Source organism: Podarcis liolepis (assembly GCF_965112155.1).
Source record: "Podarcis liolepis genome assembly, chromosome: 10".
NCBI classification, from domain to species: domain Eukaryota; kingdom Metazoa; phylum Chordata; class Lepidosauria; order Squamata; family Lacertidae; genus Podarcis; species Podarcis liolepis.
The window spans coordinates 19,670,605-19,689,280 of NC_139562.1; the positions used below are offsets into that span (position 1 = coordinate 19,670,605).

The 18,676-nt window shown below is 44.1% G+C and overlaps 1 protein-coding gene across 8 annotated transcripts in view; it reads right to left on the reverse strand.

Moving 5' to 3' along the window:
• Positions 1–18,676, reverse strand: part of IQSEC3 (IQ motif and Sec7 domain ArfGEF 3) — a 142,936-nt gene that overhangs the window by 49,138 nt on the left and 75,122 nt on the right. The window contains exon 1 of one of the 8 annotated variants that reach the window (XM_083461897.1): positions 1,053–1,191. The exons of the other annotated variants lie outside the window; for them this stretch is intronic. Coding sequence (XP_083318023.1) covers positions 1,053–1,093 — 41 coding nt within the window. The 5' untranslated portion in view covers positions 1,094–1,191. Of the gene's footprint in view, positions 1–1,052; positions 1,192–18,676 lie in introns of those variants that run through there. 8 annotated transcript variants of the gene reach the window in all.

Here is an 18,676-nt window from a genome sequence, read left to right on the forward strand (position 1 = left end):
GTGCAGAAGACAAAGGAGGAGGTTGCTGTTGAACCTCAAGTAATACAAGTGGAGAAAGCCACGGCCTTGCAGGAGCATAAGCTGTTGTTTTTGATGACCGAACCTGGAGAAAGTCAGATTGGGAGAGATGGAGTCTTGTTTGGATTGGAGATGGGAAATTGGATAGATCCTCCTATGCAGGGCTGTTCTGGCTTCTGGGATCTGGTTCTGCGCCAGGGGGACTCTGGAGTTGTCGGGGCCTTTAACTTTGGAGGGACTTTGAAACATGCCTTGAAATACCTTTTGGATTTTAGTGCTGACTATGGAGAATGGGCTGACCTGTCGAGAAGGGATAAATACATTGTTAGGTTGGAGTCTCCCCGAGATCTACTCCTCAGCGATAAAGGAAATTAAGAACAAGACCAGCAGAAGATAAAGTAAAATATGAAGAAGATCTGCAGAAGGGACATGGAAAAGAGTTAAGAGCCTCGGATAGAAGATCACCAGGTTGATGGACTAAATGGAATGGATAGAAAGGACTGACAGAACCCGAGACCAGGAAGAAGAGACGGTGGATGAAGATTGGAAGAAAGTTTAAAAATTCATTTAGAGAAATATTGTAAAATTAATGAGTGTTAGAAAAAATGTTGGAATGAAACTATTTGGCTTTAGTAGAAATGCTACAAATAAGTTTTAAGTTTTAGGGCTTTTTATGGTAAGATAAGGTTAAAATAAATTAAGACAATTTAATGACAGAACATAGTGAAAGATGGAAAGGATTTGCTGAGATAATTAATAACTAGAATACAAAAAAGGGAGGTGTGAGGAGGTCGATGAAACAAGATAACGAAAGATAAAGATTTGGGAATATTGGATTTGTTTTTAATTTTTTGTTTGCTTTTGTTATTGGTTTTGATGTATTGTGTGTTTTGTTCTCTTCTTTCTTTTTATTGACCTGTATTGTTTAATTTCTTTTTTTCTTTCTTTTCTTTTTCTTTTTTTCTCTGTAATTTTAAATTCTCAATAAATATCATTTTTAAGAAAATTAAATAAAAAAAAAGAATAGTTGCTACCATGAAAATGAAAGGGGGCAGAAACTGGTACAAGAATGCATTTTGACGGGCACTCTTTGGAATATCAAACTTTAAAACCTCTTTTGCCTCACAATAGCTGTAAGCCCGAACACTTCCTACTAACTTGCTCCCAACTTCCTGCTGATTTGCAGAGCAAATCAGGGCCTAAACCATGCTCCAAACTTCGCCCACATTTTCAGTGAATCCATAATACAAATTTTTGTGACATTACAATAATTTCCATGGCAACACACTGTGATGTCATGAAGACAAGAATATTAATGCATTGCAGGATTATGCAAGGACAGCTCTCCCAGGGAGAGAAAGAAAAAGAAAGCTTTTACTAATTCTCATTTCCATAGCAGCAAGATGAAGATGGAGCTGAAACAAGCAAAGGAGCTTTAGCACTAGGGGGGAAATACATGCAACAACCCACATTACACTGGCTTTGCTAAAGATCAACATCCCCTCAGAGACACATTGCACCGTTCCCTGGCCCTTACTCAGATAACCAGGAGAAGAGAGAAATATTGTGGGTGCAGAAAGGGATGATCAGATAGATGATCAAGGCATGGGAGCAACTCCCCTACAAGGAAAGGTTACACTGTTTGGGTTGGTTGTTTTGTTTTAATTTAGAAAAACTGGAGAGTAAGAGAGATAAAATAGCAAACATGGGTTATAAAATTATGCATAGACAGAGGGGAGTTTTTCTTCCTCTCTCATGGACACTAGAAGGTCAGGTCATCTAATGAAACTGAATGTTGGAAGGTTCAGGACAGATAAGAGAAAGTACTGTACTTCTCCGGTGCATAGTTAAATATAGAATTCACCTCCACAGGGCATGGTGATGGCTTTAGAATGAGATTAGACAAATTCATGGACCATATGGATATTGATAGCTACTGGTCATTATCGCTATATGCTGCCTCCAGTATCAAAGACAGCTTGCATCTTACACTAGGGATCAGTTGCTAGGGTTCATGAGTGGGAGAGTTCCACTGTCCCTTTATGGGCTTCCTGTAGGCATCTGGTTGATTAGTGTGCGAGAAAGGGTCCAGGACTCAATGCTAGCATTTGGTCTGATCCAGCAGAGGCCTTTTTAATGTTATTATGTCCCTTTAATAGTTACATGGGAAAGTGAATTTTGGCAGATGAAGCTTGTCATTTGGAAAATGAAAAAGAAGTTGTGCCTGTTGGAATTCCTTCTTTAATACAGCCAATGGCATATCAGACGGCCCTGTGCCCCTTTGGATCTGGTCACCCTAAGCCAGGCCAGCACAACCTCTGAAGGGATACCAGGTCTTTAGGCCTTCACCCTGTGAGGTTCCTTCTGAGGCAGAAGGGGCAGCAGGCCCCTGAACTAGTCCGGTACTCCAGCACGTTGAATTGCTTCTAAAAGTGCAGGTGTGCTAGGCGTCTTGCAGCCTGCCTGTGGTAACTATTGCACATGTAACTTGTGCATGAAGAACCAAGCAGTTCTATAAATAAGCAGTGCACAGAAGCGGTGCATTGTTCTGATCACATTGCTGCAAACTTGCTTGATGGAGAAGCTGGTAGGGAATGGGGAAGAACTTTTTAAATGGTCCCTGCGTGTTGCATAATGTCCTTCCTTTTCCCTTCTTTTTCTTTCTGATCTTTTATTTTTAGATTGTTAAGATTGTATTAAAAAATGAATACAGGAGAATTTTAAAAAAATAAAAACCACCTCACTCATTATTCAGAACAATGGATGTAAGACAACAATTTCCATTCCAATCTGTGTTCATCCATTTCACTGCTGTTTATATATGAAGCCACTGGGAGAGATCATCAGGGGGTTTGGGCTGGGTGTTCATCAGTATGCGGATGATACAGATTGAGGCTGAATTCTGACAAGACAGAAGTACTGTTTTGGGGAAACAAGGGGCAGGCAGATATGGAGAACTCCTTGGTCCATCTGGTATGGAGGTTGAGATCCTACCTGCCCACAGACTGTCTCGCAAGAGTGGTTCATGCTCTAGTTATCTCCAGCTTGGACTACTACAATGCGCTCTACTTGGGGCTACCTTTGAAGGTGACCCAGAAACTGCAACTAATCCAGAATGCAGCAGCTAGACTGGTGACTGGGAGTGGCCGTCGAGACCGCATAACACCGGTCCTGAAAGACATACATTGGCTCCCAGTACGTTTCTGAGCACAATTCACAAATGACTGTCCTGCAAGGTACCTTCAGATTGAAAAGCAGGTTACAAATATAATAATAATTGATGATAAGTTTGACGATGTGCTTGACAATCTCTCTATTTTTGCAGTTTCAAAAAAGCAGCAGAAACAGAATGTTTATTGTACCACCATACATGGCTCCATACATGGGTTTGGATGCCCAAGTTGTACAGAAGCATCAAAACAACTTCAAGCCCCCAGTACGTGTCCCCACTATGTCTTAAGCTTCCCGCCCTAGCCATTACAGAGGGAGGGAGGAGATGGGGGCAAACCCTGTAACAACACAGAAAGGGAAACCTATTCCACAAGTTGTGGATCCCCAGAAACCCTTCCCACCCTTCCTGCTCTCTCCCAGGCCATGAGCTCAAAGCCAAATAGAAATGTTAGTCTGGCCTCTTGCACCTTCAACACTTGGACAACATTCAGAAATTCAGCAGGTGGTGCTTATTCCTGACACGGAGGGATGCTGATGAAGGCAGATTCACTTGTTCAGCTTCTGCTTGTCCTCCAGCTTTGAAAGTCAATGGTACCCTACCAGAAAAACCTGGCAAATGTATCTGAATTGTGTTTTTTAGAGAAGATGCAGGAAGTTCTGCAGTAAACTAAGCTCCTTAAGCAGCCTCTGTCCTGAGAACAGAAGATGGTATCTGAAGGAGGGGGAAAATCTTTCCTGCTAGCTCCCTAGGAGAATCGGAGTTCCAACCCCACAGTTTCTTTTCTGACAAAGGCAAAGAGAAAGTAGAGAGGTGGCACTGTAGGAGTCTAGCTCTCTTTTGAGTAGAGTCTGGAGTGCACTAACAGATTTCAGTAAATTGTAAGTTTAGCTATGACACAATTCTCCAGTGCATCGCCTGGTTAATCTTCAAACCACAGAGATTTCCATTGTACTCCAATTTATATATATATATATATATATATATATATATATATATATATATATGCTTTCGTAGATTTTCACGGGTACAGGAATGCAGGTTTTGGTGTCTTCGGGTGTCTTCCCGTGTAAGAGTTTCCGTGTAAGGAAAGAATGTCAGGCCCATTTTTATTCAGAATTTTCTAAAAGCCGCACATGCAAAACAGAAAACCAAAAAAGAAAAAGAAAAAACCCCAACCCTTTCTTATCCTCAGGCAAGACACAAATTCATGACATGTCAGCTTAGTACATAAAAGGGGCCAGAGCTCGGTAGCTCAGTGTATGCTTTGCATGCAGAAGATCCCAAGCCACTGAGTGAATTCTGTTTGGCGTTTTCCTTAAGGGCTGTGCACTCATTCGCCCTCGACATGCACACTGTATGTACTGAGAAAGCGCAGCACACCTCCTAGCCCCAACCTTAGCATCCGTGTGCTATCTGGCCCTGCCCTCCAACATCCGGGAGGGCAGCCTACAGCTCTACATTATTTTTCTACGAAGAAAAATTCTAGAAAAAATGGTGCTGGAACTCACCATGAACTCTTGTTCTCTTGTAATGGCAATGGCACCCACCTGAGAGGTGATGGAGCCAGGGGTGCCAACTTGAATTAATTATAATATAATATAATATAATATAATATAATATAATATAATATAATATAATATAATATATAACTTGAATTAAAAATATAATGAAACATAATCAATCATATGTTGCAGTGCACACACACCATTTGAACGGCAATTCCCAACAACTAGGGGGAGCCAGCCCCCTCAAATATTTTATTGGGGAGGCCAAAGGGACCTCAGCCCCTAGGAGTTGGCTCCCATGGCCAGAAGTGAGTTTCTGGCTGGGGAAAAAAGCCCTGGTCACGAGCATGGGAAACTTCCAGCCCAGCTGCCCCAAAGCGGCCCACTAGGCCTCACACCTGGCCCTCAATTCCTTCCAGGCTACACCCCACACACCCTGAGTGTTTTCACTGAAACATGTTCTTGAACTCTGATCAGGCCTCTTGCTTGTCTGGAAAGAGAAAAGAAAGGGGAGTGTGAGAGTGTGCAGAAAGCACTAGCCCATACCACAAAGGAAAAATGTGCATTTATTGCTCTGCCCACTTTTGTCCCTGGCTCCGCCCCTCAGTGGCATGTGGCCCTTGGAAAGTTGCCTGAAAGAGAATTTGGCCCTTGAATGGGAAAAGGCCATTCTCCTTATTGCTCTCTCATATCATCTATGCTTTGGGGAGGAGGCTTATCTTTCGCCTAGACACCCCAACTCTTACACGGGAAGACACCCGAAGACACCAAAACCTGCATATATATATATATATATATATATATATATATATATATATATATATATATATATCTGCCTCCCAACCTGTCACTGCCACTTATACAGCCCTTGTTGTTTAGTCGTTTAGTCGTGTCCGACTCTTCGTGACCCCATGGACCAGAGCACGCCAGGCACTTCTGTCTTCCGCTGCCTCCCGCAGTTTGGTCAAACTCATGCTGGTAGCTTCGAAGACACTATCCAACCATCTCGTCCTCTGTTGTCCTCTCCTCCTTGTGCCCTCCATCTTTCCCAACATCAGGGTCTTTTCCAGGGAGTCTTCTCTTCTCATGAGGTGGCCAAAGTATTGGAGCCCTACTGCTACCTATTTGGGGGCTTCCATTTATTATTATGGTTGATATAGTACAGACATGGGGGTGCTTTTTTCAGCCAGAAGGTCACATTTTCTCTTGGCTACCCCTATGGCAGGACACTTGCCAGCAGCAGATGTGGTCAGAACAAGACTGAGCAAAGTGGGCATGGGCAACCCACATTCTCTCACCACCAGCACCACCATAAACACATGCATCAGCACACACACATATACTGCTTTTCAGAATTGAATCTAGACCATATTCTATAGCAGGCCCTTGAACCTTGCTGCAAATCTTGCTCCTACAGATAAAAATTCCTTGTCTCACTCCAGGATCTGAAATAAAATGGTGCCCCTTGCAAGCCTCTTCAGCTCTGTTGGCCTGTAGTGGCCGTTGGTAGGAAAGAGTTCAAAACAGACAGAAGCAGACTCAAATGTCTATGTTCTCTCATTAGGAGGACCTAGCTTCTGTCTTTGAGGCATACGAAAGTGTGCAATTTCCCATGCTAAGCAACCCCAGTTTGCTGTGCCCTTTAACAAACAGCAAGCCCTCCCATTCCAATTTCCAAACTGTTTGTGCATGTCCGGCAAGGGATTTTACAAGGGTCACAACTCGGTCAGAGCGAAACCAAACAGTGCTGCAACACTGCGAGGCATTTTGCAGTGTGAGTTATTTCCGTGCTAAATTTAAAATTCCTAATCCCCTACTGTTTCAAGCTGCCTGTATGGTCAGAGAATGGTTGCAAAGTGTATTTTTAGAACAGGAATTGTAAGGAGAGTTTCCCTTGCCTTTGTGTGTTGTATAAAGGAAAGAATGTCAGGCCCATTTTTATTCAGAATTTTCTAAAAGCCGCACATGCAAAACAGAAAACCAAAAAAGAAAAGAAAAAACCCCAACCCTTTCTTATCCTCAGGCAAGACACAAATTCATGACATGTCAGCTTAGTACATAAAAGGGGCCAGAGCTCGGTAGCTCAGTGTATGCTTTGCATGCAGAAGATCCCAAGCCACTGAGTGAATTCTGTTTGGCGTTTTCCTTAAGGGCTGTGCACTCATTCGCCCTCGACATGCACACTGTATGTACTGAGAAAGCGCAGCACACCTCCTAGCCCCAACCCTAGCATCCGTGTGCTATCTGGCCCTGCCCTCCAACATCCGGGAGGGCAGCCTACAGCTCTACATTATTTTTCTACGAAGAAAAATTCTAGAAAAAATGGTGCTGGAACTCACCATGAACTCTTGTTCTCTTGTAATGGCAATGGCACCCACCTGAGAGAGGTGATGGAGCCAGGGGTGCCAACTTGAATTAATATAATATAATATAATATAATATAATATAATATAATATAATATAATATAATATAAAACTTGAATTAAAAATATAATGAAACATAATCAATCATATGTTGCAGTGCACACACACCATTTGAACGGCAATTCCCAACAACTAGGGGGAGCCAGCCCCCTCAAATATTTTATTGGGGAGGCCGAAGGGACCTCAGCCCCTAGGAGTTGGCTCCCATGGCCAGAAGTGAGTTTCTGGCTGGGGGAAAAAGCCCTGGTCACAAGCATGGGAAACCTCCAGCCCAGCTGCCCCAAAGCGGCCCACTAGGCCTCACACCTGGCCCTCAATTCCTTCCAGGCCACACCCCACACACCCTGAGTGTTTTCACTGAAACATGTTCTTGAACTCTGATCAGGCCTCTTGCTTGTCTGGAGAGAGAAAAGAAAGGGGAGTGTGAGAGTGTGCAGAAACCACTAGCCCATACCACAAAGTTAAAATGTGCATTTATTGCTCTGCCCACTTTTGTCCCTGGCTCCGCCCCTCAGTGGCATGTGGCCCTTGGAAAGTTGCCTGAAAGAGAATTTGGCCCTTGAATGGGAAAAGGCCATTCTCCTTATTGCTCTCTCATATCATCTATGCTTTGGGGAGGAGGCTTATCTTCCGCTACTAACTTTGCAAGGCAAAGGGTGCCCTCCCCCTTTTGTGAAAATTATTTATTACACTTTTCCTCCCAGCAGTTCAAGGTGATATAATTGATTCTCTCACACACCCATTTAATCCTCAAGTCATGAAAGAGGTTTCTTCAGAACAGCCAACAGGTATTTAGACTAGGGCTGTGTCAATTTTTCTCTGGCTTCAAGATTCTCCTTAAAAGTGAATCACTGAAATACCAAGTAATTGCTATTATCATGAATGATTACTAATAGCCATAAATAATTGCTGACTGCCTCCAGATTCAGACACAATTGAGGGTAATTTTTCAAGGAAGAAATTATTTTTGCCAGTGTTTATCTGTTAAGAGAGAGAGAGAGCTATCTCCATTAGATTAAAAATATGGCCTACAGTGAGATGTTGCGGCTGAAATATTTATTTCAAAGAGTTTATTCATCAACAGCTCCGTGGAAAAAGCAAGACAATGAATTGGCTGAAAGCGCTGAATCAATTGGCAGCGCCATTAAAAACCCACAGCACCTATTTAACAAACAGAAAACATTTATTCAAATACAAAATTGTTACCTCGTTTAAAATAAATTTAATTAGGCAGCATCATTTACACATTGTCAAAAAAAGTCGTTAGGGTTTATATGAAACAGATGTAGTCAATTTGGTGTTGGGAATGCAATAGTGACTTTTTTATATTATTTTGCTGATAGCATTCCAAATTTATAAGAGCCCTGCCGGATCATACCAACAGCTCATTGACTCTGCATTCAAATAGTGGGCAAGCCAGATGTTTTTCTGCTGCTTGCTTTCCCCATACCCACCCCATCCCCAGCAGAAACAATGCTTCGAGTAAGAGAGGTGCCATTTCAGAGCTGAACTCGTCATGATGTGAAATGCTATTTGCGTTTAGTCTGCATGTTTTTTAGAAGCGCAAGTAGCGACTCCTGGGGGCAGGGGGCTGATAATATGGAATCACAGCAGGCAAGGAGAGAGAGGCAATAAACCTCATCACAGTTCTGATTAAAATCACGTCTCCAGAGATGCTGTTTGCATTCAGAGGAAAGTTCCCATTGGCCTGGATCACACATAACATTTATGGTCCAACAGCTGAACTATAATTTGTTTTACTGCTGACAAACCATTATCTTAAGTCATGGTTTGTTGTTGGCTCCTGAATTTTGGTTTGTTTTAACTGTGGCTTGGAATCACGTGTGTACCCAGCACCCTTACTTTACCATGGTTTGTTTCACCATCTCTTCCCAGAAGCTCACCAAACTCCAAAGGAATGAGATGAGCGCAAATGCAGCAATGCAAAACAAACTTTGAAGGAACAAGCCATAGTTTGTTAGATCATCTGTGTGTTTGTTTTGAAAATGTGTATATTAAATGAAAATACACATTTAACATTACATTGAGGTTGACACTAAGTTATCATGATTAGTAGCCTATGGAAAAAATCTGCCCTCCATTGATTTGTCTAATCCCCCCTTAAACCATCTAAGTAAGTAGCCATCACCACAACTTGTAGCAGCAACAGTTATGTGTTGTGTGAGTTCATTTGCCTCTGCTGAATTTATTGCTCCTCAATTTCATTGTTTGATCCATAGTAGTTCTGGTACAATGGTGAGAGAGGGGGAACAGTTTCTCTCCATCCTCTCTGTCCACACCACTCATAATCTTACAAACATCGTGTTTCCCCTAAGTTATCTTCTGCCCTTATAGTAAAGGTGTGTCAGCCACTTTATCATTCCCATTGTCTGTTTCTGCATTTTAGGCACCAATGTTCATTTGCCCTGTCTGCTTCTTATTCTTTAAACAGTTACCAATCCAGAAGAGGGCCTGCCTTCTTGACCTCATGTCTACTACCTGGTCTTACTTTAAAAACTGAAGAGGCAAAAAGCTGCCGTCAGGGTTGCTCATGAGAATCTTTTAATAAAAAAATCTTTAAAACTGAGAACTCCAGAAAGCTTCAGCCACAGGCCTTTGCTGACTCTCTCGTTGTTCTCTATGGAACCAAGAACTCCAGCCAGAAGCCATCAACTCTGCTATTGTGTACACAATTTCTTAATCTGGGATGCAAAAGGTGGCTCACAAGTCCCTGATCTTGTAGCTTCCCCTCCAAATCGCTTCAAATAAAACTTGGTTCAAATGTTGGTAAGTGTGGAGTGACTGTTGCATAAATAAATATTTTAAAACTTCCTGCTTCCATCTGTTGGGTGCATTCCATGCTTTCTCTGCAAATGTCTGCAGCTAATTTTCAGTGAGGGTGCGTTGGAACGTTCCAGTGCCAGCAACTACCTTCCATAGAGGCCAGTGGATATTTAAATGCATAGATGTGCAAATTTATGCAAACATTTTATGCTCAGGCCTGGCTTTAGCACCTGGCAATCGGCAGGGCCCACTGGCACTTACACCTGCTCTGGACTCTTGGCCACAGGCCTGGCTGGCAGCAGCACACAGCTATTCAATCCCCATCAGCTCTCCATTCCGTGTAGACAGCACTGGGCTAGATGGACACATGGTCTGAGTTGGTGTGAGACAGCTTTCTATGTTCATATTTTAAGTTTCCATTATGCCCACAATGTAGGGTAACTCCAGAGCATTTCTAGAAATTAAAACGGCTGCCTACCTGCCACTGCCACCACCAGGATCCACAAAAAAGGGTGGGGTCTATCAGAGTGCACTCTGCTGAGGATCTCCTTAATATCTGGAGCCATCCTGTTTTGGAGTGCACTGTTTAGGCAGATCACAGGATTCATTGTTTATCAGTGAATGCTCTCAGTGCAGAATTGAATTCTCTTTTCAGAATAGAGTACATACCAGCCTGTCAATAAATAATAATAATAATAATAATAATAATAATAGTTTATTTCTTTTACCCTGCCCATCTGACTGGGATGCCCCAGTCACTCTGGGCAGCTTCCAACAAAAATACAGGGGGAAACAACGACCACAACAACAAACATTAAAAGGTTCCAGAAACAAGGCTGCCTTCAGATGTCTACAAAAAGTTCTATAGTCCTTTTGACATCTGCTGGAAGGGCACTCCACAGGGCAGGTGCAACTACCAAAAAGGCCTTCTGCCTGCTTCCCTGTAGTTTCACTTCTCTCAGTGAGGGAACTGAACGATGAGGGTGGAGATGCTCCTTCAGGTATACAGGCCTGAGGCCGTTTAGAGCTTTAAAGGGCAACAACAGTGTTACGTAGTCCTGGTGGCCACTCCCAGTCACCAGTCTAGGAGCCGCATTCTGGATTATTCGTAGTTTCCAAGTCAACTTCAAAGGTAGCCCCAAGTAGAGCGCATGGCAGTAGTCCAAGCGGGAGATAACCAGAGCATGCACCACTCTGGCGAGACAGTGTCCAGGAAGGTAGGGTCTCAGCCGGCATACCAGATGGAGTTGGCAGACAACCGCCCAGGACACAGAGTTGTCCTGCGCCTCGATGGACAGCTGTTGTTGGAATCAGGATGCTTATCTTGCATGGAATCTAGACACACACACATCAATGAGGTTTGAAAGCACCAGGGGCAACACAGAGGAAGTGGATGGAAAGAAGAGTGTTTCCTTCACTGCAAAGTTTAATTACGTTCCCTTTAACCCTAGACTCCTCTTGCCTTTGCATTATTTGGTAAACATGACCTTTTAGAGATGGAAGAAACAGATGGCAGCCTGAATTAGTGTTAACCGCCTGCTCGGCGCCCTGGGAAAGAAAAACTTGGCCTCTCAGCAGCAGTCTTTCTGCCACTTCGACTCATCTCTCTCAGCTTCTTGTCCCCAAGGCAGACCTGAACATCACCAATTTTGCTGACAAAAGCCTGCTGGCGCAGCCAAGCATAAAAAAGAATCCCACAGTTACAATGAGCTGAGCTGAGGGTTGTGAGGCAGCAAGGCCTGAATGAGGAAGGAAATATATTCCATCCGACAAAAGGATATTCTTACATATAAAGCACATCACATGACTACGAAGGTCCCTTTATTTACCGTTTGCAATGCAAACAGACATCAGCTTCATTCTTGTTCTCCTTCACAGAGGCCAGAAGGGTTTGTTATTGCTGTTCCCGTTTTACAGACAGGAGAACTGAGGCCGAGAAACTACAATTTAAGTTACCTTAAGACTCTCCTCCTGCACTGAACACAGCACAATAATAATAAAAGTGAAAATACTATGCCAGGGAGGCTCACTTGGTGTTGACATATTATTGGAGCCAGGCAAAGACATTTCTTTCCTCAGAGCCATTTCAGTGCTGTTTTATTCTTTGCAGCAGTTGGCTATCTATGGTAGTTACACTTGTTTTGTTAGAGCAGGCATAGGCAAACTCGGCCCTCCAGATGTTTTGGGACTACAACTCCCATCATCCCTGACCACTGGTCCTGTTAGCTAGGGATGATGGGAGTTGTAGTCCCAAAACATCTGGAGGGCCGAGTTTGCCTATGCCTGTGTTAGAGGATGGGGGAATGGCTGTTTCTATGGTTTGTCTTGCATTATGCTTCACTCTTATTTTTGTTTTTCATAGATTGTGTTGTGTATTTTACTATTATTTACAATTTGCTGTGGAACGCAGTGAATAAAGCAACATAGCAATAGTAAGTAGCAGCACCTGCTAGGCCTTAGCTATGATTTTGTATGTTGCCATTCCCTAAATTCCAACAGCTTAACATGTGTTAAATTACTCTTGTCTCATTGGTTTCCTGGGGGGGGGGGTGTTCTTTAGTGCACAATCAGAGCAAAGGGCAATTCGAGTTTTCTCCAGGTTGACTTTTGCTCCAGTATTATTATTATTATTATTATTATTATTATTATTATTATTATTATTATTATCCTGCCCTCCCCTGCCAGAGCCAGGCCCAGGGTGGCTAACACCAGTAAAATTATGATAAAAACATAATGGGGAGGGGGGAACCAATTTAAAATACGGGTTAAAATGCAGTTTTAAATGCAGCCTCATTTTAAAATTAGCCCTTAGATCAAAACCGTAAGGAGCGGGGAAAACATAAGGGTCAGACTGAGTCCAAATCAAAGGCCAGGCGGAACAGCTCTGTCTTGCAGGCCCTGCAGAAAGATGTCAAGTCCCGCAGGGCCCTAGTGTCTTGTGACAGAGCATTCCACCAAGTCGGGGCCAGTACTGAAAAGGTCCTAGCCCTAGTTGAGACCAATCTAACCACCTTGTGACTTGGGATCTCCAAAATGTTGTCATTTGTGGACCTTAAGGTCCTCTGCGGGGCATACCAGGAGAGTATGTGCATGGGTCCTAGGCCGCATGGGGCTTTAAAAGTCAAAACCAGCACCTTAAACCTGACCCTGTACTCCACCGGGAGCCAGTGCAGTTGGTAAAGCACTGGATGAATGTGATCCCGCGGCAAGGACCCTGCACTGAACAGCAGGTTTCCCTGGGAAAGGAGCAGGGCAAGGAAGTAGCTGCTTGGACCTGTGCTTTCTAGGCAAGGGGCAAGCGGAAGAGTGGATGAGCACAGAGTAGACAACGGCCCTGACCTGGCCCAATCCCTGCAACTCAGTCTCCACAGAAATCAGCAGCTGCGTAGCGCATTATTACACTATTTAGGCATGCACTCAAGGGCCCTTTTGCACATTATGAAGAGGTCAACTCAGCGCTCACTCAACAAGTAGCTACAGCTACCTGGCATGTGTAGTCCTGGTATACTATGAGTACTTCCAAACATAACATTTGTTCCATTCACATTTTACATCTTTAGGTCTACACTAAAAAACAACTTGGGTTACACTAAAAAAAAATTACTTTGGAAGAGGTTTTGCATGTATATCTAAAATTATAATAAACTAATAAGACAAGTCTGTCCTTGCAAATATAAGTATCACTCTGGTATACTCAGAAGAGAACCATGATTGATTGCAGCTCCTTGCTAGGTGCACAAACCCAGATTGTCTCTGTGGAATGTGTGAATTGGTCCTGCATTCGAGGCAAGCTGATGTTTTAAAGTTATGAACACCTCTGTGTCACAGCAGGAAGAAATGCCTCTTTAAGATGCTGCCTGCCATCTGCAGAGCCTTTACTTTTCTCCAAAACCAATTTAGAATCTGCTGACCAATTAATTGGGTGGACTTTTTTTTTTAGTCTATCAAAATGTCTTTAATTGGTTTAACCTAATTGATTAATCTGCAGCAGCCATGCTTTTGATTTCCTCTCTTGCCACAAAGGTTTGGTGATTTTATATGGTTACCGGTGTTGTGCTATTACATATGTGGTTTATATCAGCAGCAGAGAACCTTTTTCATGCCAAGGTGCCCACATTCCCATGTGGGCAACATGCCAAGGGTGGGTGCGACCAGAGGCAAAAAGAACGCCAAGCAAAAAAGGAAAAATGTACCTTTGCAGAGTGGGCTAGTTTTTCTTAACACTCAAATAACCCTTTGCTATCCTCCATCCACACAACGAAGAGGCATTATCACAGAGTTCCATTCCTGGGAGGCAGGAACATAAGAACACAATAAGAGCCTGCTGGATCAGGCAAATAGCCCATCTAGTCCAATGGTCTCACAGCGGCCACCCTATGGGAAACCCACAAGCGAGACCCAAGAAGAAGAAGAAGAAGAAGAAGAAGAAGAAGAAGAAGAAGAGGAGGAGGAGGAGGAGTAGGAGGAGGAGTTTGGATTTGATATCCCACTTTATCACTACCCAAAGGAATCTCAAAGGACTAACATTCTCCTTTCCCTTCCTCCCTGTTATGTACTGAGTTGAATAGGATCCAAAATGCAGCAGTCTGATTGGTCCTAGAACAATAGGATCCAAAATGCAGCAGTCTGATTGGTCCTAGAACAATGCAGCAGTATAATTGGTCCGCAGGAGCCACCCAGTCCAGCTCCAGGTGGAAGTGAATCCACAACCTGATTGGCTTACAGGAGAATCCCGGAATTAGCCAATCACGTGCAGCCCATTGTGTAAATAATGTATATAAAGCAGATATTGTGGGGGGACTTCCATTCCTCCTCACTACTATGAGCTGAATAAAGAACATGAAATCCACTCCCAACTCCGAGTATATTTCACTCCCCCACAACAAACACTCTGTGAGGTGAGTGGGGCTGAGAGACTTCAAAGAAGTGTGACTGGCCCAAGGTCACCCAGCAGCTGCATGTGGAGGAGCAGAGACGCGAACCTGGTTCCCCAGATTACGAGTCCACCGCTCTTAACCACTACACCATACTACACCAAGCACAAGAAAATTCTCCTTTCCTGTGGTTTCCAGAAACTGGTATTGATAAGCATTACTACCACTGACTGTGGAGACAGGGCATAGGCATGACGGCTGGTAGCCTCTGGTAGCCCTCTCTTCCATGAGAACACTCAAGGTGAGTATGAAGCAAGCCTGCTGAAAGTGTGGCCTAAGAAGAGTCCAAGGGGCCAGACAGATGAGGCTGGAGGGCTTTGGTTGGTGGCAGGCCTGATGTTCTCCACCCCTGAGTTATATGTCTCAACAGCATTCTTTCCTGGAGAGAAAAGAGTTGTGACCAGCCAGTAACTACAGTACCCATGCAAACAGAAATCAAGGCATTGCAGTAATAACAGTATACCTTTCAATACTGTTGAAACAGTATGGTGTATATATGCTCAAACCTTAAACAAGGAAACAAGGGAAAGGGTGAAGCAGGGTAAACACAAAACCACAAATTTGTTTTCTCTGTGTTTATCAGCCTGAGGCTCTCAACATGAGTTGCCCATAAAACACAAACAATGTATGATCAGAACGAATCTTCCAGGATCCAAAGTGCAATGATCCTTAATGCATTCTGACTTCTTCCTTTGAAACTTGTTTCCTTTCTGCTTCCTTTCTCTTCAGGAGGAAGGAACTCGAGAGAGAGAGAGAGAGCTCAACTTCTGAAAATGTATGACATAACTGGAGTCTGCCTGTTTTCCCCTCCTCAAAGCCCGCTTAAGAACGCCTCGCTTTGTTCACAAAACCCTCTCAAGTCACCTGAGGGCAGCCACAGAATCCGTCAGCAGCCAGGATGAAAATAGCTGCAGCTACTACAGGGATGAGTTTGCAAGGGACCAAAGCTTCGGAAGGAGAGAGCCAATAAATCCCTGCTCATGCTGTCCAGGGTACTACCCAACAAGCACAAACAGCAGTCTTTACTTGTAAGTAAGAAAAAGATCTTTATTCAGGCAAGAAACAGTACAAGCTCGGTAGCAGACTCAGGAGGCACAATTCAGGAGTTCAAGAAAAGAGCAAGAAATTCCGGACTGGATGGAAGCGACAAAGATGTCCCAACAAGTTTCCCTGTCCCTTCCACCAAGCTTTTAAAGACGAGGCTTTTAAAGATGAGGCATGGTGAAGGTAGCCGAAGGGTACCTTGGTGAGTTAGCAATTTCCCCTGCATGCAAAGACAGGCTCTGGCTGATTGTGCAGACTAGACCAATAATGGGTCCAATGGTCAAGAACCCATTTTCTGCACATGCTGGAGAGGGTAGTGAGGAGCAAGGGGAGCTCATCCATCTTGGAAGCTAGCCCATCTAGGAGAAGGAAAACTGGTCCTAAACCTCCACTGCCTTACAGGATATCTTTGGGAGAAGAAAAGGCTAAAGAGTAAACCCTACCCAAATCCAGAGTGGAGTCCCTAAGAAGGTTGGATAATGCCTTGTACGCCTTCTTCCAGCAACTCCTGTAGCCAAGCTGGTGCTAAACGCATTGCTCTGATTTCCTTTGGACCACGTAAGTAAGACCCAGTCTTCTTGTCTGGGCAGCTCAGGAGCTCCATACACACTGCCCAGGCTTACACCCCAGGGAGGTCACTTTGGTGCTGCAAACGCAGCAGTTTTATTGCACCCCTGGAAGCAGACTCCATTGTCTCTCAAGCAGACGGATGCCAACAGAAATGATTGTAAACCACTGCAATATATTTTTATGATACAGCAGCATATGAATATGTTTATTAATCAATAAATAGGCAAACTACAGTTCCCGGGATTCTTTGGGGAAAGCCAGGGCTGTTTAAAATGGTATAGGTAAAGGTAAAGGGACTCCTGACCATTAGGTTCAGTCGTGGCCGACTCTGGGGTTGCAGCGCTCATCTCGCTTTATTGGCCGAGGGAGCCGGCGTACAGCTTCCGGGTCATGTGGCCAGCAGGACTAAGCCACTTCTGGCGAACCAGAGCAGCGCATGGAAACGCCGTTTACCTTCCCGCCGGAGCGGTACCTATTTATCTACTTGCATGTTGACGTGCTTTCGAACTGCTAGGTTGGCAGGAGCAGGGACCGAGCAACGGAAGCTCACCCCGTCCCGGGGATTCGAACCACTGACCTTCTGATCGGCAAGTCCTAGGCTCTGTGGTTTAACCTACAGAGCCTCCCGTGTCCCTTTAAAGTGGTATAGGAGTAGTTTAAATGAACGATATGGGTGTAGCCATTGTCAAGATAAAGATAACGAACCTGAATGGTTATTTTTAGTCTAAGCTCACTAACACCTGTCTTTTTCAGAATCTTTTTAGAAGCTGCATCTTGTGATCAAATACCCACATCCAAAACTTGGATCAAATGGTAACTCAGCGGATGATTTGGCACCTTTCCCCACCCCTCAGCCCTCCATCTCCTTTTGTAATAGTAATAGATCACACACTAATCTATTGCCAAGATAAAAGAGACGAGAAAAATAAACTGCTCTAAGTGGTATTATAACCATTATTAATAATCTTAGAAGCATCTGGATGTGTCTGGTCTTTGGCTTAAGAGGTGCTCTGACAATACCAGACATCAAGGGGAAAGCCACATTAATTTTTTCAGAACAACTGCTACTCACATCATAAAAACTGGAGGTACTTCTCTGGGTCATGAACTCCAGTGGAACCAACTGGCACAGCTATCTGACGCTGACCTCAAGGGCAAACTGATGATTGCCTTTTCTCTTCTTTTTTTTTTTTAGAAGATCAGTGCCAAAGGAAGAGGGATCCCACCAGAGAAATTCAGTTTCAAAATGAACTGCAAAGAGCCTTTTGCACTAGTATCCCCCCCCACCTCCATAGGTTAACAAAGTTGATAGCCGCTGGCAGAACTGTGTACTAATAAAGACAGGTGGACACACCAGGAAAATGCAAGGCATTGGGAAGCTAATGAACCAATTCTGCATCAGAGAATTTGAAAGCTGGAATTTTCATTCCATCAGCAATTGGAATGAAAAAGGGGGGACCTTATTCAAAGTGGTGGGTGTGGCCTCACTAGCAATTGACCACAGGTTTCCCATAGCAAGCACCACCAGAAGTGTGTGTGAGTCTCATGCTGTATACACAATATATATTTAAGGCACATGACTTCTCCCAAAGAATCCTGAGAACTGTAGCTTACTCCTCACAGAGCCACAATCTCTAGCACCTTTAACATACTGCAGTTCCATGGATTCTTGGGAGGAAGCGATGTGCTTATAATGCACCAGGCATAGGCTCATGTACTGCAGGAGTCATGGTATGATAAGGTGTGGCACTTGGCTTTGACTGACAAAGTTACACAAAGCTGTAGAGTGATGCATGGATTGGTTTGTATTTATGTTCTTTATACATTCTCACCAGGAGAAACCTAAACCCCATTGAACTCATGGAATTTTTTGGCTTCGTTATTCAACTTAACAGGCTGCGATTACCGTATTTTGCGCCCCATAGGACGCTCCGGCCCATAGGACGCACCTAGTTTTTTGGGGGGGAAATAAAGGGAAAAAAAATTATTTCCCCCCCCCAGGTGCGGGGCTGGAAGAACCAGGTCAGGGAACAGTGGGAAGGCACGCTCTGCCTCCCCGCTGTTCCCCGAGCTTGTGGGGCTGGCGATGGGGAGAAGTGCGGTGATCCCAGGACTGCAGGCAGCTCTGCGCCGCCATCCGGAGCGGGGCGGGACTTAGCCCCCGGCTCCCAGTGGCCGCGCAGAGCTGCGCTGATCCCGGGACTGCAGGCAGCTCTGCGCAACCC